This window comes from Pseudophryne corroboree, chromosome 4, assembly GCF_028390025.1.
Source record: "Pseudophryne corroboree isolate aPseCor3 chromosome 4, aPseCor3.hap2, whole genome shotgun sequence".
Classification (NCBI taxonomy): domain Eukaryota; kingdom Metazoa; phylum Chordata; class Amphibia; order Anura; family Myobatrachidae; genus Pseudophryne; species Pseudophryne corroboree.
In genome coordinates, this window is record NC_086447.1 from 358,867,729 (window position 1) to 358,890,729 (window position 23,001).

The window sequence follows — 23,001 nt, forward strand, 5'->3', positions numbered from 1 at the left end:
AGCGTTCACGGGCTGGGCACCTAATTACCTGAAACTCCTGGTCAGAATGACAGCGAGCTGCGCTCCAGGAGCCCTGGATATCCATCATTCTCCTTCCTTCTGAATTATACACTGAGAGGCTTGGGCTAAACAAGCTCCACCTGGACCAGGAGAACAGTGATGTGAATAGAGAAAGACAAGGCATTGTTCTAATAAGTATACACAAAGGAAATGACAACATGCATGTTTTATAAAGTACGCTGCATCTAGTCATTGTCACAATAGATTGAATGCTCTCACAAGCAGGGCCCTCTCTCCTGTCAGCTTGGCCATCAGTGCCTCCTTGCATGTTCTGTATTATGCTTATGTTCTGTGTTTATTTTATATCTAAAACAAGTTTTATTGAAAGTCACAAAAGTACAACACAATAAACAATATTCCAAGCAGATACAGTATGACAAAAAAGTGCACAGATAATATATAATAATATATGTGAATGGTCAACAAGGACAAATAGTTGACACATAAAAATGGTCGATGCGGGTCCGGTCGACACATGAAAAGGTCGACATGGATTTTTGAACTGTATTTGGTGTCATTTTTTTCCGTAACATGACCAGGAACCCCAAATAGTGTACCACGCCTCCTTACATGGGCTGCGGGCAAAGTGCCTTGCTCCGCTACCGCTGCGTTCTGCACAGGTTACTATTCCCAATTGTAGTCCACGCGGATGGTAAAGTTAGAAATCAATTAATTTTTTTAAAGAAATGTCGACAGTTTCATGTGTCAACCTGTCCTGTGTTGACCATTTGTCCATGTCAACCATGTCAATGTCGACCAATAGTGGTCGACCTAGTGACTGTCTACCTAAGTAGGGTCGACCTGCCGAACGCATACCCTCCGTCATACAGAGATCAACTGCAATATGTTCTGTGGTTTTTCATGTTATTCTTGTAGCTCCTTCTACTATGCTTAATGTCACTAGTATTAAGGCGCTGCAGAACATTTTGGTGTCTTATAAATAAAGTATCAATACACTCTGAGAAAAATAAATATAGGCTAGGGTACAAAGCTTTTACAGTGTTTATCACGAATGAGGACAAATAGACCATTGCTTGAATAACAGATACATTTTTATAGCAGAAATACGCTGTGTCCTCATTTTCTAGTAATTTTGTAAAAACAACATTTGGCATTGTCTGGGTTGCACAAACCTTAACCAGAGCTATGGCTAATGATAGCTATTATTATATGATACTCAATGATGCTTTGGATTCACCTCTGCTGTACAAAGCCTAAGAGATTGTTAGCTGATGAGAACACTCTGATGGCCATAAGACAGCAGAACAAGCAGCACACATCCACCCTGTACGGTCTGCAGAACCTCAGCACTTCCTCTCTTCTCTGGTCACAGAGGCGCAGGCAGCAGGAACGAGCAGGACCACACAGCTGCAGGCACAGGCAGCTGGACTCTGCAATAAGAGAGTGCATCCAAATGAGTGGATTCTCAGGAGATGGTTTAAATAATAATAAAGAAAAAAATATTGTACACAACAAATACCTATTTTATTTTATGGGATCACTTAAAATAGAGAGCCATCCGCAATGACACATTTTAGGAGGCATAATGGTTAGGACCACCGATGACTATAAAAGTCAGATTATGGGGGTAATTCAGACCTGATCGTAGCAGCATATTTGTTAGCAGTTGGGTAAAACCATGTGCACTGCAGAGGGGCAGATATAACTTGTGCAAAGAGTTAGATTTGTGTGGGGTGTGTTCAAACTGAAATATAAATTGCAGTGTAAAAATAAAGCACATGGGGGGTCATTCCGAGTTGATCGCACATAGCAACTTTTTGCTGCTGCTGCAATCAACTAGTCGTCGCCTATGGGGGAGTGTATTTTAGCATAGCAGGGCTGCGATCGCTTGTGCAGCCCTGCTATGCTAAAAAAGTTTTGTGCAGAACAAGACCAGCCATGCAGTTTCTTACCCTGTGCGATAGATCCGGCGATGAAGGTCCCGGAATTGACGACAGACAACTGCCCTCCAAGCGCCTGGACATGCCTGCGTTCGGATCTCCATGCCCGGAAAACGGTGAGTATCTGCCCCGTAATGCCTCCCCGCTGTCAATCTTCTTGTGATCGCGCTAGCAATCACTTTCTTCTTTCTTCTAGTCGTTGCCCGGCGACGGCTGTCACTGGGCAACGACGCGCGGGCACCGCGCATGCGCATTTCCGACCCATTCGCACAGCAGCGATGAACCGCAGCGTGCGAACGGGTCGGAATGACCCCCATGGTTTTGCCCAACTGTTAACAAATTTGCTGCTACGATCAGGTCTGAATTACCCCCTATGTCTGGTAATAATGAAATGATTTTGTCAGTAGTTTATGATTTTTCTAATTGAGTAGATACAGTAAATGTATAAAATAATGCAGTTTCACATGAGCAGGGGTCATCAACGATTAGAAGTGTACAAGCGCTGGAGACTTGTACTTGCTGAGCTGTGTACAGACACCTCACACAGCAAGTCTCCATGCCCCCTTACCCCCAGGTGTGTCTTTAAGTGAAGTGTCAAGGAGTGTAAACATTTACACTTATATTGTCAGCAGGGTACATAATATCCCGACGGATCTGCCGACATGGCAGTCTATTTTTCTTGCTGTAATGTCAGTCCCTGCAGCCAGTGTACAGGTGGTTGGCGGGTCGCCCATATCCACAGCCAGACATGACGATATATCTGCAAGATATGTGAATGACATATCAGGTGTATACAGTCGTTCATCACTTGAACAAACAATATGTCATTCTAGTGTGCACCCAGCCTAACAATGCATTTGTGCTAATTAATGTACCTCTCTCATTAGAAAGTTACTGCAGTGGAACTAAACAAGCTGTCCATTGTGAGTAATATGACTGCAGAAAATAAATAAACAGCAACTACTCAGATTAAGAAAAAGGAAAATGTATGTAAATCTGTTTACTATACCTACAGCTTGAAATGTAATATCTAAAAATAATATGCACATAAAGTTATTGTTACTGTTAAATAACTATTAAACTACAGAATGCATATTTCCAAACATGAGCTGTAATTTAAAATAATACATTGTTCTTCCTTAAGCTGACATTACACTGGTGGCGGGATGTTATGCAGTCCGAGATCGCCGATAGGGGCGGTTTGCCTTCCGATCTCGGACATTTTTTTAAATGGACAATCACTTACAGGATAAAACCATGCCTTGTAAGTAATTCTTCCTTTAAAAAATGTCCAAGGGCAGCCGGCAACCGCAACCCGCACCTCCAGTGATCTCGGACTGCATTACATCCCGCCGTACATTTCTGTTCAATAGTAAAGTAGGTCCATACTCCAATACATGCAGCTAAAGTGCCTTCTACGGGGGAAATTCAGAGTTGATCGCAGCAGCAAATTTGTTAGCAGTTGGGCAAAACCGGGGGGGGGGGGGGGGGGGGGGGGGGGGGCTAGCTACTTTTTGTAGGCGTGCAAACGCATAGTTGCCGCCCACTGGGGAGTGTATATTTACTGTGCAAGGGTGCGATCGCATGTGAAGCCGAGCGGTACAAAAATAGTTTGTGCAGTTTCTGAGTAGCTCAGAACTTACTCAGCCCTTGCGATCACTTCAGCCTGTTCGGTCCTGGAATTGGCGTCAGATACCCGCCCTGCAAACGCTTGGACACGCCTGCGTTTTTCCAAACACTCCCAGAAAATGGTCAGTTGACAACCACAAACACCCTCTTCCTGCAATCTCCTTGCGTTCGGCTGTGCAAATGGATTCTTCGTTAAATCCATCACACAGCAACGATCCGCTTTGTACCCGTACGACGCGCCTGCGCATTGCGGTGCATACGCATGTGCAGTACTGAGCTGATCTCTAAGCTGCGAAAAACGGCAGCGTACGATCAGGTCGGAATGACTCCCATGGTTTTGCCCTACTGCTAACAATTTTGCTGCTGCGACCAACTCTGAATTACCCCCAATGTCTTTTGTACAGTATTCTAATTAGATCTGCTACAGGCTTAAAAGCTACAAAAGTAGCTCTACACCCCTTTCAGACTAGCAAAAATTTCCCGGTTTATTGCACGTGAATGCGCATCAACCCAGGATTTTGCCTAGTCTGAAAGAGTGCTAAAGGAATATCCTGGGTCGAGCGTCCCAGCATTTCATCCCAGGTTGCGACCTGTGTTGAAGCCGGAATCGACTCGGGATGTGTGCAGTGTGAACGGGTAAGCCGGGTCAAGGTGAAGGAGAAGGCGGCGCTTGGAGATGATCATCTCCAAGCACCGCCTCCTGTAGCGTCAGCGGTGATGTCATCAACCCAGCAATATCTGAAAGGGGTCTCAAGCCGAGTCGCACCTGGGAAGCACCTGTGTACACATTCCCGGGTGCGACCTGACTATGTAAGTCTGAAAGGGCGATCAGTTTCTGCGTTTCTGCGTTATCACCAGTCTGGCCTGTGTATGAATCCACAAAGCACATACTGTCTGTTATATAAATATGTGTCCGTCTCTCTGTCTGGTCAGTAATAGAAGCACCAGTTTCCTAACAGGGCAACCTCCTGGACTTATTCATGTAAATTTAGTCACTCAAGTTATTTCATACTTAGTGCGGTATCCAATTAGCCACAGTAAATTACTGCAGCTAATTGTCTCGCTGGGGGCTATTCAACCGATAAGCCGGCGCGAGACACGGTTTATCAGGGATTTTGTTTCATCTGCCTCAGGCAGGCGAAACCAAGTCCCCGAAAGCAGCTCCATTTTCATGCAAAAACGGTGCTGCAGCCGCCGAAAACTCACAAGTTTAACTGAACCTGTGTGTTTTCGGGAGAACCTGTGTGTTTTTTTTTGTTTTTTTACGGTGGATCTAATTAGATAGACTGTAAAAAAATCTTGTTGAAACACCGGGGGAAAACAAAATTAATTTTTGCACCCTGTTTTACGGCAGCTAATTGGATACCACCCATATTATTAGACTCAGTAATATATATATATATATATATATATATATATATATACATATACAGCATTCGCTATGTATACAGTATATATATATATATATATATATATATATATATCATGAGACATTCAACATAAGCAGGACCTGCAGCATTTGCGATCTATTAATATCATATATTAACTTTATTTGGTCTTCTACCAAAATTACTGTTTTTCTTATTTGGAGTTTGATTGCAATGTGGACTACTGGGATCAGTAGCGGCTCTTGCCATGGGCAAGCAGGCTTTTTGCCCGGGGCGCCGCTACCCTGAGGGTGCCGCCGCCACCGTGGCAAAAGCCGCTACTAATCCACCCTCCCTCCCCGCTCCCCGGCTGCAGCGAGCGCCGTGTGCGCCCGCTGCAGCCGGCGTCGCAGACTGACGCTAGAGGTCAAAATTGACCCCTAGTGTCAGTGCGGCGCTGCTATGGGAGATTGACGTCATGACATCTCTCCCATAGAGAGGAGCCAGCGCCTGGAGACAGCAGCAGCAGTGGTCCGGAAGCAGGAGCGAGGCTGGTAAGTATTGTTTTTTTGTTTTTTAGGGTGGCAAAGCGGCGCTACTACTGGGGGCACATACTGGGGGCACTACTACTGAGGACACTACTACACATACAGGGGGCACAGTTACTGGGGGCAGATCTACAGGGGGCACATACTGGGGGCACTGCTACAGGGGTCAAATCAACTGGGGGCACAGCTACTGGGGGCACTACTACAGGGAGCACTGCTACAAGGGGCACAGCTACAGGGGGCACAACTACTAGGGGCACTGCTACAGGGGAAACAGCTACTGGGGGCAAATTAACTGGGGGCACAGCTCCTGGGGACACAACTACTGGGGGCACAGCTACTGGGGGCAAATCTACAGGGGGGCACAACTACTGGGGGCACATACTGGGGTCACTGCTACAGGGTGCAAATCAACTGGGGGCACAGCTACAAGGGGCACAGCTACTGGGGGCACTACTATAGGGGGCACTGCTACTGGGGGCACAGCTACAGGGGGCACTACTAAAGGGGGCACTGCTACAGGGGGAGCAGCTACTGGGGAAAATTAACTGGGGGCACAGCTGCTGGGGGCACAATTACAGGGGGATAACTGTGGGCATGCCCCTTCCCTATGAAGAAGCCACGCCTCTTCCTTATGAAGAAGCCACGCCCCTGTTGTGGGGCGCACGCCCTCGGCGTGAACCAACTGTATTTTACCTGGAGGGGGCGCAGGAAACTTTCGCCCTGGGCGCCACAAGGTCTAGAACCGGCCCTGACTGGGATGCATTCAGTTTACCTACAATTAAAATAACGACAGTAAAAATATCGACAACCATTGACCAATGGTCAAAATACCAACAAGGTCAAAACACTGACATGGTCAAAATACTGACATGTAAAATGTCGACATGATTTTTCCAGTGAAACCGACTTGTTCATTCTTTACCATCCCAGTGGAGGGGGAAGCAAGCGCAGTGAGCCATGCGAGGGGACGCGGTACACTTATATGGTGTCCATGTCGACATACACACCAGGTTTTTTTTTATGTCTTTGACCTGTCGACAGTTTAAATGTCAGTATTTTGACCATGCCAACATTTTAAATGTTGGTATTTTGACCATGTCGGTATTTTGACCACCGGTCAATTGCTGTCAGTATTTTGACCGTCTGGATTTTGATTGTAGGTAAATCATACTGATCCCGGTCTGCCTGAGTGATATGTATTTCTCTAACGTCCTAAGTGGATGCTGGGGACTCCGTCAGGACCATGGGGAATAGCGGCTCCGCAGGAGACAGGGCACAAAAATAAAGCTTTAGGATCAGGTGGTGTGTACTGGCTCCTCCCCCTATGACCCTCCTCCAAGCCTCAGTTAGGTTTTTGTGCCCGTCCGAGCAGGGTGCAATCTAGGTGGCTCTCTTAAAGAGCTGCTTAGAAAAAGTTTTTTAGGTTTTTTATTTTCAGTGAGTCCTGCTGGCAACAGGCTCACTGCATCGAGGGACTTAGGGGAGAGAATTTCAACTCACCTGCGTGCAGGATGGATTGGATTCTTAGGCTACTGGACACCATTAGCTCCAGAGGGAGTCGGAACACAGGTCTCACCCTGGGGTTCGTCCCGGAGCCGCGCCGCCGACCCCCCTTACAGATGCTGAAGATTGAAGGTCCGGAAACAGGCGGCAGAAGGCTCTTCAGTCTTCATGAAGGTAGCGCACAGCACTGCAGCTGTGCGCCATTGTTGTCACACACTTCATACCAAGCGGTCACGGAGGGTGCAGGGCGCTGCTGGGGGCGCCCTGGGCAGCAATATTTTATTACCTTAAGGCAAAAGAATACATCACATATAGCCATTAAGGCTATATGTATGTATTTAACCCATGCCAGTTATCTAAATCCACGGGAGGAAAGCCCGCCGAAATAGGGGGCGGGGCTTATTCTCCTCAGCACACAGCGCCATTTTCCTGCTCAGCTCCGCTGTGAGGAAGGCTCCCAGGACTCTCCCCTGCACTGCACTACAGAAACAGGGTAAAACAGAGAGGGGGGGCATTTTTGGTGATATACTGGATATATTTAAGCTGCTATAAGGAACAACACTTATATAAGGTTGTTCCCATATATATTATAGCGCTTGGGTGTGTGCTGGCAAACTCTCCCTCTGTCTCCCCAAAGGGCTAGTGGGGTCCTGTCTTCGATAAGAGCATTCCCTGTGTGTCTGCTGTGTGTCGGTACGTGTGTGTCGACATGTATGAGGACGATGTTGGCGTGGAGGCAGAGCAATTGCCGATAATGGTGATGTCACCCCCCAGGGAGTCGACACCGGAATGGATGGCTTTGTTTATGGAATTACGTGATAATGTCAGCACATTACAAAAATCAGTTGACGACATGAGACGGCCGGCAAACCAGTTAGTACCTGCCCAGGCGTCTCAGACACCGTCAGGGGCTGTAAAGCGCCCTTTACCTCAGTCGGTCGACACAGACCCAGACACAGACACTGAATCTAGTGTCGACGGTGATGAAACAAACGTATTTTCAAGTAGGGCCACACGTTATATGATCACGGCAATGAAGGAGGCTTTGCATATCTCTGATGCTGCAAGTACCACAAAAAGGGGTATTATGTGGGGGGTGAAAAAACTACCTGTAGTTTTTCCTGAATCAGAGGAATTAAATGATGTATGTGATGAAGCGTGGTTTAACCCAGATAGAAAAATGCTAATTTCAAAAAAGTTATTAGCATTATACCCTTTCCCGCCAGAGGTTAGGGCGCGCTGGGAAACACCCCCTAGGGTGGATAAGGCGCTCACACGCTTATCAAAACAAGTGGCGTTACCGTCTCCGGATACGGCCGCCCTCAAGGATCCAGCAGAAAGGAGACTGGAAACTACCCTAAAAAGTATATACACACATACTGGTGTTATACTGCGACCGGCCATCGCCTCAGCCTGGATGTGCAGTGCTGGGGTCGTCTGGTTGGATTCCCTGACTGAAAATATTGATACCCTGGATAGGGACAGTATTTTATTGACTATAGAGCAATTAAAGGATGCTTTCCTTTATATGCGAGATGCGCAGAGAGATATTTGCACTCTGGCATCGAGAGTAAATGCGATGTCCATATCTGCCAGAAGGAGTTTATGGACGCGACAGTGGTCAGGTGATGCGGATTCCAAACGACATATGGAAATATTGCCGTATAAAGGGGAGGAATTATTTGGCGTCGGTCTATCGGATCTGGTGGCCACGGCAACTGCCGGAAAATCCACCTTTTTACCTCAGACCCCCTCCCAACAGAAAAAGACACCGTCTTTTCAGCCGCAGTCCTTTCGGTCCTATAAGAACAAGCGGACAAAAGGACAGTCATATCTGCCTAGGGGCAGAGGAAGGGGTAAGAGAGGGCAGCAAGCAGCCCCTGCCCAGGAACAGAAGCCCTCCCAGGGTTTTGCAAAGCCCTCAGCATGACGCTGGGGCCTTACAAGCGGACTCAGGAACGGTGGGGGGTCGACTCAAGAATTTCAGCGCACAGTGGGCTTGCTCACAGGTGGACCCCTGGATTCTGCAGGTAGTATCTCAGGGTTACAGGTTGGAATTCGAGAAGTCTCCCCCTCGCCGGTTCCTAAAGTCTGCTTTGCCAACGTCTCCCTCAGACAGGGCGACGGTATTGGAAGCCATTCACAAGCTGTTTGCTCAGCAGGTGATAGTCAAGGTACCCCTCCTACAACAGGGAAAGGGGTATTACTCCACGCTATTTGTGGTACCGAAGCCGGACGGCTCGGTAAGACCTATTCTAAATCTGAAATCTTTGAACCTGTACATACAAAAATTCAAGTTCAAGATGGAGTCACTCAGAGCAGTGATAGCGAATCTGGAAGAAGGGGACTTTATGGTGTCCCTGGACATAAAGGATGCTTACCTGCATGTCCCAATTTGTCCTCCACATCAAGGGTACCTCAGGTTCGTGGTGCAAAACTGTCATTATCAGTTTCAGACGCTGCCGTTTGGATTGTCCACGGCACCTCGGGTCTTTACCAAGGTAATGGCCGAAATGATGATTCTTCTGCGAAGAAGAGGCGTATTAATTATCCCTTACTTGGACGATCTCCTGATAAGGGCAAGGTCCAGAGAACAGCTGGAGGACGGAGTAGCACTAACCCAAGTAGTGCTGCAACAACACGGGTGGATTCTGAATTTTCCAAAATCTCAGTTGACCCCGACAACACGTCTGCTGTTCCTGGGAATGATTCTGGACACGGTTCAGAAAAAGGTGTTTCTTCCGGAGGAGAAAGCCAGGGAGTTATCCGAACTTGTCAGGAACCTCCTAAAACCAGGGACAGTGTCTGTACATCAATGCACAAGAGTCCTGGGAAAGATGGTGGCTTCTTACGAAGCGATTCCATTCGGCAGATTCCACGCACGAACTTTTCAGTGGGATCTGCTGGACAAATGGTCCGGATTGCATCTGCAGATGCATCAGCGGATAACCTTATCGCCACGGACAAGGGTGTCTCTTCTGTGGTGGTTGCAGAGTGCTCATCTGTTAGAGGGCCGCAGATTCGGCATACAGGACTGGGTCCTGGTGACCACGGATGCCAGTCTGAGAGGCTGGGGAGCGGTCACACAAGGAAGAAACTTCCAGGGAGTATGGTCAAGCCTGGAGATGTCTCTTCACATAAATATACTGGAGCTAAGAGCGATTTACAATGCTCTAAGTCTGGCAAAACCCCTGCTTCAGGGTCAGCCGGTGTTGATCCAGTCGGACAACATCACGGCAGTCGCCCACGTAAACAGACAGGGCGGCACAAGAAGCAGGACAGCAATGGCAGAAGCTGCAAGGATTCTTTGCTGGGCGGAAGATCATGTGATAGCACTGTCAGCAGTATTCATTCCGGGAGTGGACAACTGGGAAGCAGACTTCCTCAGCAGACACGATCTACACCCGGGAGAGTGGGGACTTCATCCAGAAGTCTTCCACATGATTGTGAACCGTTGGGAAAAACCAATGGTGGATATGATGGCGTCCCGCCTCAACAAAAAACTGGACAGGTATTGCGCCAGGTCAAGAGATCCTCAGGCAATAGCTGTGGACGCTCTGGTAACACCGTGGGTGTTCCAGTCAGTGTATGTGTTCCCTCCTCTGCCTCTCATACCAAAAGTACTGAGAATTATACGGCAGAAGGGAGTAAGAACGATACTAGTGGCTCCGGATTGGCCAAGAAGAACTTGGTACCCGGAACTTCAAGAGATGCTCACGGAGGATCCGTGGCCTCTACCTCTAAGACGGGACCTGCTTCAGCAGGGACCGTGTCTATTCCAAGACTTACCGCGGCTGCGTTTGACGGCATGGCGGTTGAACGCCGAATTCTAAAGGAAAAAGGCATTCCGGAAGAGGTCATTCCTACACTGGTAAAAGCCAGGAAGGAGGTGACTGCACAACATTATCACCGCATTTGGAGAAAATATGTTGCGTGGTGTGAGGCCAGGAAGGCCCCCACGGAGGAATTTCAACTGGGTCGATTCCTACATTTCCTGCAAACAGGATTGTCTATGGGCCTCAAATTGGGGTCCATTAAGGTTCAAATTTCGGCCCTGTCGATTTTCTTCCAGAAAGAATTGGCTTCAGTTCCTGAAGTCCAGACTTTTGTAAAAGGAGTACTACATATACAGCCCCCGGTTGTGCCCCCAGTGGCACCGTGGGATCTTAATGTAGTCTTGGATTTTCTCAAATCCCATTGGTTTGAGCCGCTCAAATCGGTGGAGCTGAAGTATCTCACATGGAAAGTAACCATGCTACTGGCCCTGGCTTCAGCCAGGAGAGTATCAGAATTGGCGGCTTTATCATATAAGAGCCCATATCTGATTTTCCATACGGACAGGGCAGAACTGCGGACGCGTCCTCATTTTCTGCCTAAGGTGGTGTCAGCGTTTCACCTGAACCAGCCTATTGTGGTGCCTGCGGCTACTAACGAGTTGGAGGATTCCAAGTTGTTGGACGTGGTCCGGGCATTGAAAATATATATTTCAAGAACGGCGGGAGTCAGAAAGTCTGACTCACTGCTTATATTGTATGCACCCAACAAGATGGGTGCTCCTGCTTCTAAGCAGACGATTGCTCGTTGGATTTGTAGCACAATTCAACTTGCACATTCTGTGGCAGGCTTGCCACAACCTAAATCTGTCAAGGCCCATTCCACAAGGAAAGTGGGCTCATCCTGGGCGGCTGCCCGGGGAGTCTCGGCATTACAACTCTGCCGAGCTGCTACTTGGTCAGGGGCAAATACGTTTGCAAAATTCTACAAATTTGATACCCTGGCTGAGGAGGACCTTGAGTTCTCTCATTCGGTGCTGCAGAGTCATCCGCACTCTCCCGCCCGTTTGGGAGCTTTGGTATAATCCCCATGGTCCTGACGGAGTCCCCAGCATCCACTTAGGACGTTAGAGAAAATAAGAATTTACTTACCGATAATTCTATTTCTCGTAGTCCGTAGTGGATGCTGGGCGCCCATCCCAAGTGCGGATTGTCTGCAATACTTGTACATAGTTATTGTTACAAAAAAAAAAAATCGGGTTGTTATTTGTTGTGAGCCGTCTGTTCAGAGGCTCCTACGTTTGTCATACTGTTAACTGGGTTCAGATCACAAGTTATACGGTGTGATTGGTGTGGCTGGTATGAGTCTTACCCGGGGTTCAATATCCTTCCTTATTGTGTACGCTCGTCCGGGCACAGTATCCTAACTGAGGCTTGGAGGAGGGTCATAGGGGGAGGAGCCAGTACACACCACCTGATCCTAAAGCTTTATTTTTGTGCCCTGTCTCCTGCGGAGCCGCTATTCCCCATGGTCCTGACGGAGTCCCCAGCATCCACTACGGACTACGAGAAATAGAATTATCGGTAAGTAAATTCTTATTTTCAGTGTGCACCAGACGTATGCTGTGGTAAATAAATACAACAGTTGTCCTGCAGTTCCCCCATGTGCAGCATATAGGGCCCAATTATCAATAAATATTTGTGGCTAATTCCCCAAAGGCACCCGTTTTTTGGGAGGCAACCACAAATATTTGGTATCACCACAATGTATTACTGAGAGAACGCAGCGGATATCTCCAGTAGGTGAAGTGATCCCTCCATTCCTGCCAGCAGCAGCATCCCCCATAGATTTCTATGGGGCTTGCGATGCTGTCAGATTTACCAACTTCTAAAATGCAAAGCTATCTGGATATTTGGCCCCCACAACTATCTCCATCTGAAGATGGCGGTAGTCCACTGTAGCCTATGGGCTTCAGATCACATAATTAGTCGGCAGAGGGTTCCTCCGTGCATGTGCAGGAGCCCTGGCACCACACTGGGCACATTGCAGGGATAGGCTCCTTTCTGAGCCCCTGTCCCTGTGCAATAATACATCCTGCCGTAAGAATCGCATCCTGCAATGGAATTCTGGGCCCTAATATCATGCCCAGATCACATTGCAAATGCGATTCTTGATAAATGGGCACCTAAGAGAGAAAAGTCAGTGTCACATAGGACTATATTTAGTCTGACTAGGCCGGTAGTTCTCAAACTGTATGCATGGCACCCTGGGGTGCCTCAAAGTACTTTCAGGGGTGCCCTGGGTTGAAGGTCCAGGACCAATTCAAATTATTTACAGTCAATGGGATATATTCAATAAGTGTCAGAAGCTGCTGTCTTGTCGGAAAGACGGCAGCTTCCGACAGATTTAGGTCGGAAGGGGTTCCTACCTATTCAATAGGGGGCCATTTTTTAAGACAAGTCGGGAATTACCGACTTGTCGGAAAGCTGTCTGAATAGATGTGGATCGGCAGCCTCAGCCGCCGAGCTGCATGTATTATTGGAAGCACGGCCAAACCCGGCAGGTTTTAGCCTAGTTTCCGACAATGTCAATCTGACTTTTAAAAAAGTCGGATTAGCAGTGTCGGAATGGGCCAAACTTGTCAGGTTTGGCCGCGACACTGAATACTGACCTGTCGGATCCTTTCCATCAGAAAGGATCCGAAAGGTATTGAATATACCCCAATGTAATAGACAAAAGATGTGCTTGTGGCTTCCAATAATAACATACAGTATGTGGGCAAACAGAAGCCCCTCACCACATAACTGAACTTAAGGATGACATATAAACACAATTTACTTAATTTTATATTTTTTACTGAATTTCTCAATAAGAAACTTTGGCCTAGTGGTGCAGTGAGAAAAATTCTGATATTCTAGGGCACCGTGATTGAAAAAAGTTTGTGAACCACTGGACTAGGCACAAGTTTAGGGCACCATAAGGGGACCACAAATTAATTTTATTTAATTTGTGTTACATCTTGCTACTTGATTTTTGCCAACCACCTATTCTTTTCAGTAAACATAATGCTGTTGCTGGGGCAGCTTGTGGGGTGAACAATTGCTATTTTAAGTAGTGCTGAGCGGATTCGGTTTTACTCGGTTCTCAAAACAGAATCTTATTGGCTCACTGATGTCACGTGTTTTGGATAGCCAATAAGATTCTGTTTTGAGAACCGAGTAAAACCGAATCCGCTCATCACTAATTTTAAGGCATTTCCACCGGCTGTGCTTAGAACTGTATTAACTATAAATATAGCTTTAACAGAAACATAGATTTCAGTTCCTCCCACATACTATATATACTTTCCAGATTGTTGTATTTCCATAATAACAGTTACCTTCAACAGCCACAAGTAATTGCTTGGCTGTGCGACTGGAAACAATGTATAATTTCTTTGATTGACAACTTAATCCTGAAACAGAAAGTAACAATTTTATCTATCATAGTAATAATATTTGCAGTACGAAACAGGCACCAACCATAACGTTGAAACTGCACTCTTGGTTAATGAAAATAAAACGCATTAAGAGAGGAATTCAGTTATAGACGAAGGGTGCAAATTGCCATTGCCCATAAGGTGGCGAACACTTTTGTGCGTGATCCCACTGCAGTAAAGTGTGGCGGCTTCCGCGCTGATTCAGCCATATGAGATCATTCGTCGATAATTGAAGTCTCCTCTCAGACATTCAGTGAATATTCAATGAAAAGCAATGAGCACCCTACTGTACATCAGTTACACTATACTTCTATTATCATCAGCACTGTGTACAATTAATATTTATAACTGTAAAGGGCTCATATCTATTTTTTGCAGATAATGGGGCCCATTTATCAACAAGTTTTAGCTATATACAACTTGTTTCGTATTATAAATGGTTCTCCAGCTAATCAGCTCCTGTCATGTGTTTGAAAAACGACAATTGGGAGCTGATTGGCTGGAGCACCATTTAACATACGCATCAAGTTCTAATTAGCTAAAAACTTTATTATGTCTCAGTTTCTATTTAATGTTTATTAATGTTAACCTAAAATCAGTTTGATTAAAGCAAGGATTGTTATAGTACCACTGTCACATGGCTAAGAGTATAGAGACACAAGTGGTGGAGTTGCCCATAGCAACCAAACAGCTGCTATCATTTTCTAGAATGCAAAAGAGAAATGACACACACAATCTGATTGGTTGCTACAGGCAACACCTCCACTTTTCATTTTTAGAAGCTTTAGTAAATCTACCCCTCAGTATTTCAATAAATGTACAGGATATCCAGGGCCACCAAGCATATGGAACAGCTTATATGACACTTAACCTTACACTTTAGGTTTTGTGAATTTCAATGATATTTTACTAAGTTAATTTGAAAGTAACTTTGCAGTCAGTGTACTATATTGAAATAGTTTAATATTGCTGTTTGTGTTTGTTCTGTTCATAAGCATCCAGATATCATATACTTGTTAACAGTCCATTGTGTGTTTGAAATTGAAAGAATAACTTTTAAATCAGTCTTGATTTCTCCATGGATCAACCATTGCACTAGTAACCTAGGGTATTATTACTAGAAACCTAGGGTATTATTATTAGAAACCTAGGGTATTAATACTAATAACCTAAGGCAGTGGTTCACAAATTTTCTTGAGTCATGGCGCCCTAGAGTATCAGCATTTTTTTCATGGCATGCCTATGATTAAAGTTTTTTTATTGATAAATTTGGAAAAAAATATTACATTAAGTAAACTGTAAACTATCTGTCATCCTTAGGTTCAGTTATGTGATGGTATACAGTTTTGCTTGTGATTGTTCACATGTTTTATGATTGGCAGCCACTAGCACTGATTTTGCCTATCAATGTGACCATAAATGATTTGGGGGTATATTCATGAAGCAGTGAAAAAGGTGGAGAAGTTGCCCATGGCAACCAATCAGCTGCTACGTATAATTTTATAGAATGCCTTTGACAAATGTTACTTAAAAGCTGATTGGTTGCCATGGGTAACTTCTCCACTTGCTCACTCCTCCACTCTTTTCACTGCTTCATGAATAGACCCCTTAATTTGGTCCTGGTCTCAAACGCAGGATTCAGTAAGGGGGGTTTCCACGTGTAGTGTGTACATATAACATATATATAATAACATATATACATATATAGATATATATATACTCCATGGCTGGTACGGCACACCTAACTCTTTGTATGCCAAAACACTGTTGCCTCCATGAACAAAACGATCCACAGCATACAGACGTGGCACTCACGGTGATAAATGATGACACTTCACAATTCAAATTTTAAGTCGCCCGGTGCCTTCCGATCTAGGTCATACAATGTAGGTCATACAAGAAACGTGATACTAAATGTTTCTACGTTTTGGTTTTATTAAAAAACTATCTTCAGGAATCCAAACAATAAGAAGGTTTTAACTTAAATGCGAATGTATGTGAAAATGGGTCTGGGACTCCAGGTCGACAACAAAAAGGTTGACACACCTTAGGTCGACGCCAATTGGTTGACACACCTTAGGTCGACATGGACAAAAGGTCGACATGGAAAAAGGTCGACATGAGGTTTTTTTTTTGTTTTTTTTGGTGTCGTTTTCTTCGTAGAGTGACCGGGAACCCCAATTAGTGCACCGCGTCCCCTCGCATGGCTCGCTTCGCTCGCCATGCTTCAGGCATGGTGCCTTCGCTTCGCTCGGCACACTTTACCGTTCCAATCATAGTTCACATGGATCGTTAAGTATGAAAAAGTTCCACAAAAGAAAAAAATTGTGAAAAACTCATGTCGACCTTTTTCCATGTCGACCTTGTTCATGTCGTCCTTTTGCCCATGTCGACCTTTTGTCCATGTCGACCTAAGGTGTGTAGACCAATTGGCGTCGACCTAAGGTGTGTCGACCTTTTTGTTGTCGACCTGGAGTCCGGATACCGTGAAAATATGTAAGTGTATATAGTATTTAATATTACATTTCTTGTATGACTGTGAGTGCAGCTGCCATTGCAATATATATATATATATATATATATATATATATATATATACTGAGTACATAGAGCACACATTAATTTATACATGCAAACACACATACATACATGCATACATACATATATACATACACACACACACACACAAAAACTTCATATACAGTACATATAGTACTGTATATTTTATACATACCAGGGGCTGGGACTAGGAGGCGGGAGCAGATGGACGGCAGTGTGTGTGAGGACGGAGGGAGCTGATGTGGCTAAGAATGTACAGCCAGCAGCTCCCCCCGGACACTCATGGTTATCTGCTCTATGCTGCTGCAGCAGCTACAGGTCGCGGTTGCGATCGCGCCTTTTACTGAGACGGAGACACTGCTGTCTCCGTCTCAAAAATAAAAAAATTGTCTCATCAGGGGGGGTTTCCAGATACTCCGAAACCCCCCCTGCGTGCGCCACTGGGTCTACCAACCCGAGGCACCCTGCAAGAGCCTTGCGTCACCCCAGGATGCATAGACACACAGTTGGAGAACCACTGACCTAGAGAATTAACAAATAAGTGCAATTAGATAAGTCCTATATACAAACAGTATCCTGTCTATATCTTAAGTCTGAAAACAATGTTCTATACTTAATCTGTCAACTAGATTCTTATACACTAGCCCACTGGTGTCTAGGGAAATCCCCGGCGGGCCACGCTGCCTAAGAGACCCACCCCCTCCTCTAGGTGCCAGTAACTTGTTGGAGTATAATCATGTGTGAACTTGGATGCTTGGCTTGTTTTTATGGAAACTAAACCAAGATTAGCCCTCCTGCTAATCAAAGTGGGTGATCTTGTCCAGAGCCGTCTTAACAGCAGTGTAGGCCCCTGGGCACAGCAATGCACTGGGGCCCCTACACACCCACCAGCAGTAGGGGTGGGGGGTGCTATCAGCGGCATCTTTGATGTTCCGCAGGGGGTAGGGGGGTTCTATCTTTCGCTCAGCATGTAGGACCTGGAGAAATAATTTCTGCTAATTACTCCTTTACTGCACAAATGGGGCGGGAAGGAGAACACTAAACTATAGAAGGGGCCAGTGTGCTGAATGAAGGGGCCCTGGAACATAACTTCCAGGGTGGTATGGGGTGTTTAATACACAGGGGAGGGGTGGATAGTGGAGTGGGCTTAATATTCATAATTTTCCGGGGGTCAGGGCAGATTGCTTTACTGCAGATATCTCCAGTTCCTGGAAATAGTTTTCTTAGCTTTAATGGAATTAAAAAAACTAGAGTCCCACCTTTCAGGAGATACTGGGGACTTGGGGATCAGAGTTCAGGAGCCAGAGCAATCCACCAACAAATATATAAAACTGCATATTAGGTGTTTGGAGCTAGAGCAGGGACCAGCAGCTTGAAGGCTGATATCTCTGGTTCTGGGCATAGTAGAGACAAGCTGTCAGTGTCCACTGAAAGGGGAGAGTCCCAGCTTTTGGCGTGTACCCTCAGAAAAACTCTAAGTCAGCCAGAACCCGAGATATCTGGCTGGGAAGAACAATTAACAGGCTTGGATGGGGACCACTGCTTTGAAGTCGGATATCTCCGGTTCCCCTGGGCCGATTTTCAAAAATCTGGTACCCCTGGAAAGAGGGGACCCTCAGCTATCAGCCTAGGGCCCTTTTACTCCTGGGGCCCTTGGGCAAGAGCCCATTGAGCCCATACGAAAAGACGGCGCTGATCTTGTCCACTCCTTTATGAAGGGTCCCTGTTCTTTGCATGTCCTCTCTAATGGTTCATCAAGTCTCAATGTGGTGTCTGGCCACACTCCCTCTGGAGGCCGGCCACACCCCTTAAAATTGGGCCCCTACTACTGCATTCCCTATTTTGACACTGCAAGTACACACTGTACAGTTGTAACCGGATCCATCGCTGGTTGTACGAGCATTCACAGGTGCTCCTAACAGTTGTGTGTTCTCCTAAACCAATTTGCCAGTTCCAGGCAAAAGCATTGGGTCCTACATTGCTTGATAATCACCAGATAAGGCATAACCTTTAACTGGGTGTCTGCATCCCATCATTTCATTTTGCATTTATACTTACCACTAGAGAAGTTGTAAATAACAGTTTATCTATGGTGACTTTGCAACCTCTGCTGCCCAATTTCTTTTATATTGCTGATTTTATTGTCATTTTCTTTGCATACCCAGAAAATTAATATTAATACTTAATATTAGTATTATTTGGCATATATTTTTTTTAATAAATAAAAAATATATTTTCACACTGGATTGTGCTCAATATAAAGTACATCTGCTGCTCTGCTTTAGCGCTCTTGTTTTCTGCTTGCACCAGAGACGGATGTCTAAATTATATACTTGTTACTAGAATTGGAGTTTTAATTGTATACTAGCCATTAGAATGGACTCTACAGATCCAACTACTCACTTAAATGCTGATTCGCGCAAAATAGCAAAAACGGCTACGTGTATTTAGTGGTCGCCCATCTGTGACTTTATGCAAATGACCCAGAAACTTCCTCCCTGATGTACTTTAATGCAGCCAAATGTGCATAGACAGAGATTCCTGGTTTTAGCGGCCATGTACGCTGTAATGCCAATTGGTGCATCCTGATACGTTACAATCTGGCGCACCAGTAAAAATGCACCAGCCTTATGGCAGCTGCAGTTTCTCAGTATGACAATGGCCTCCTATGCTTGCAGCTGTGTGTCTTTGAATGCAGCCACTTGCATTGACATGCCGGGGACATTCTCATAGCAACCCCATGCACTATTAGCCACCTCCCAGAATCCACCCAGGAATGCCCCACCATCTTTCTGATACCATTTGTCCCACGCACAACAGCACCTTTGTGAGTACACATGTGTATGCATTGTAGGTAGGGATGGCCATCGAGCATCGTTGATAAATCAGTCATCAATGGTCTACGCCCAACAATGGGGGAGAACCAAATGGTTTCCCACCATCGATGGTATAGAAGCATTAGATGTTTTTTTGTTTTTTACTTTCTAAGAGTGCTGGGACACGGAGCATACCTCCACCCCCAACATCTGTGATGCCCTGTCCCCCAGGCTGTGAATTGTGACCATTGTTGGGTGAAACCATTGATGGTCTTCCATAGCATCATTTGTTACCATCAATGGCTAGTTATAGCTTTGCCATTAATGGGAGCCATCGATGGCGAGCACACTGATGATCATCCCATATTGTAAGGGTTTTCAGTTACTTTCGTGCATGCACAGTTGCAAATAATCACTTGACTACATGAACAGTGGCACTGCATGAGGATTGCATGCTACTTAGAATCAGACCCTTAACATTATACTGTTTGTAGGCAATCTGTCTAGCAGAGATATCTAGCATTTACCTATGAGGAGCAGTTTTTTATTGTGTATGAGTAAGCTACAAATACATGACCGTTCCTGACGCCACATTACCTGCTAACGTTGGATTTCATTTTCCAGCACAAGCAGTTTTATTAAATGCTTGTCTGAAGAGCAGCAGGATATGTTTGAGAACATGGTGTTAAAGTCCAATACACATTTGCTTCAATGAGTTGTTATTGAAAATGTAAACTGATGCCAATCTTGTAAAGAATGTCTGGTGAGACTGAGCCACCAGGTGGTCTTTTATTATTAAGACCATCCACTGAGAAATTATTTACAGGCCAATGATCATAAAGTGGAAATAAAATGTACGGTGCTTTTCAAAAGTGAATTATTTTCACAAAAGTAATAATATAGAAATCCCCACTTAAAATGTATTTATTTTTGTTTTAACATCCACACTCACTATCCTGTCTCACTGAGCTGGGTGTACGTTGGTGGCCAGTCAGTTATTCAGTTCCATGTATGCCTTGCAGGCAGTGGTGCAAGTAGAAAAAATGTCTTACGGGTACTGTGTGCGTGCCGAAGGCGAGCGTGCAAAAAAATGGGTGTGGCCAAATGCCACATGGGGCGTGGCCAATGAAAATGGGGCCGTGATACACATATGGGGGAGGGGCAGATACACGTATGACCCCAATAGTGCCAGATATACACTGCCCCACAGTGACAGAAATACATTGCCCCACAGTGCCAGATACACATTGCCTCCCTGTGCCAGATACACAAATGCCCCCAGAGTGCCAGATATACATTGCCTCACAGTGTCAGATACACATTGCCCCACAGTGCCAGATACACAAATGCCCCCACTGTGTCAGATATACATTGCCCCCCAGTGCCAGATACAGAAATGCCCCCACTGTGTCAGATATACATTGCCCCCCAGTGCCAGATACAGAAATGCCCCCACAGTGCCAGATTTGCCCCCAGTGCCAGATACACAAGTATGCCCCCAGTGCCAGATATGCCCCCAGTGCCAGATACAGAAATGCCCCCAGTGCCAGATACACAAGTATGCCCCCATTGCCAGATATGCCCTCAGTGTCAGATATGCCCCAGTGCCAGATACACATGTCTCCGCAGTGCCAGATATGGCCACAGTGCCAGATACACATGTCCCCCCAGTGCCAGATATGCCCCCAGTGCCAGATACACATGTCCTTCCAGTGCCAGATATGCCCCCAGTGCCAGATATCCCCCAGTGCCAGGTACACAAGTCCTCCCAGTGCCAAGTATACATGCCCCCCAGTGCCAGATATGCTCCCAGTGCCAGGTATACATGCCCCCCAGTGCCAGGTATACATGCCCCCCCAGTGCCAGATATCCCCCAGTGCCAAGTATACATGCCCCCCCAGTGCCAGGTATACATGCCCCCCCCCCCCCCCCCCCAGTGCCAGATATCCCCCAGTGCCAGGTATACATCCCCCCCCCCCCCAGTGCCAGATATCCCCCAGTGCCAGGTATGCATGCCCCCCCAGTGCCAGATATCCCCCAGTGCCAGGTATAACATGCCCCCCCAAGGCGTCTCTGTCACTGGGGGTCCCTAATACTAGGTGTGGGTTTGGGGCGCAGGACCCCATCATGTCGGCACAGGTCGGCTACCCCAGGGCAGCACTCAGGTGAAAATTAGTAAGGGTTAATAAGCACATAAGTGCTGTGTAAGTGAGGTGTGATTAAAATAATACAAAAATATATACAATGTGATAGGGAAAACATAAGTGTTAATAAAGTGTTAGGGTGTGCCAACCTGAAGCAGCCCAGCCATATCAACACAGGGGAAATCGCACCCCAAACCCAGCCCATAAATAATGACAAATATGTCTAGGTCTAATAGCCCAGTGTAAGGCCGTCATGCTGACCCATCCATGCCTCCCTGAAATACAATGCACATTTATTGGAAAGCTGCTCAATCAGATTGTGATGCCACTCAGGTGCTAAAAGGGAGGGGCTATCCCTAATGCACACTGAGTGAGAAATAGCTATTACCCAGAATTACCCCTCCCTTTTAGCACCTCTTAGCACCTCTCAATCTCCACCCTGAACTGCCCATGGATCACAGAAGGCGTCTCAAGTAATAGTGAGGTTGTATGCAACTGCGTATGGCATCACACACATTGGTTGTCACGTGCGCAGTAAGGATTTCTTCTGGGCTGCACATGTGCAATTTTCTGATTATCACTCTTAACGTCCATTTTCCTAACTGCATCCACCTCTGAATCAGGCCCCATATCCTTGATGTTTATCATTCTTAAAAGATATATATGCGAATAAATAGAAACCTTAGATTTTTTTTCACTGAATAACACCAGTCATATATTAGCTTGTCATTTTTTCTGTGATTTATTTTAACATATTTTTTTTTTTTTGCAAACTGTCTGCCATTCTCTGTAATATAGACATGTAGTTTTGTTTTTTTAATTAATGTTGCTCAAAGGTATTCGTTTTTAGGTACAAAATGTTTTATTAAACATGTTATTATACATTGCAGGTTGTTCAGGTCACATTAAGATTCACAGATCCTAAATTGCAGTAAGGAAACCATGCCCCCCAGATCCAGGACCTTAAACAAAGGTTGATCTATAACAACTCTTAATCCGGATACACATGACGTTGGAACGAATCCCCGTCAGCCCAGATCGTGTGTACACACTGAAGCGATGCTAATGAAGGATGGAACAAACATGTTCCGTCCTTCATTAGCATACTACAGGACGCTAGTGACAACGCTTGGTTGGACATGCAGCACATCCAACCAAGCGTCCATCGCTAGCGACTGCAGAAGTGCTCAATCCCCTGTACACACTGAGCAATGTAGGC

The 23,001-nt window shown here is 45.8% G+C and overlaps 1 protein-coding gene across 2 annotated transcripts in view; it reads right to left on the reverse strand.

The window, feature by feature from the left end:
- LOC134909544 (phospholipid scramblase family member 5-like) overlaps positions 1–23,001 on the reverse strand; it is a 61,681-nt gene that overhangs the window by 36,640 nt on the left and 2,040 nt on the right. For both annotated transcript variants that reach the window (XM_063916535.1, XM_063916534.1), the window contains exons 2-4: positions 14,165–14,239; positions 1,259–1,451; positions 29–140 (exon numbers count right to left, since the gene is read on the reverse strand). In XM_063916535.1, coding sequence (XP_063772605.1) covers positions 29–140; positions 1,259–1,451; positions 14,165–14,239 — 380 coding nt within the window. The remainder of the gene's footprint in view (positions 1–28; positions 141–1,258; positions 1,452–14,164; positions 14,240–23,001) is intronic.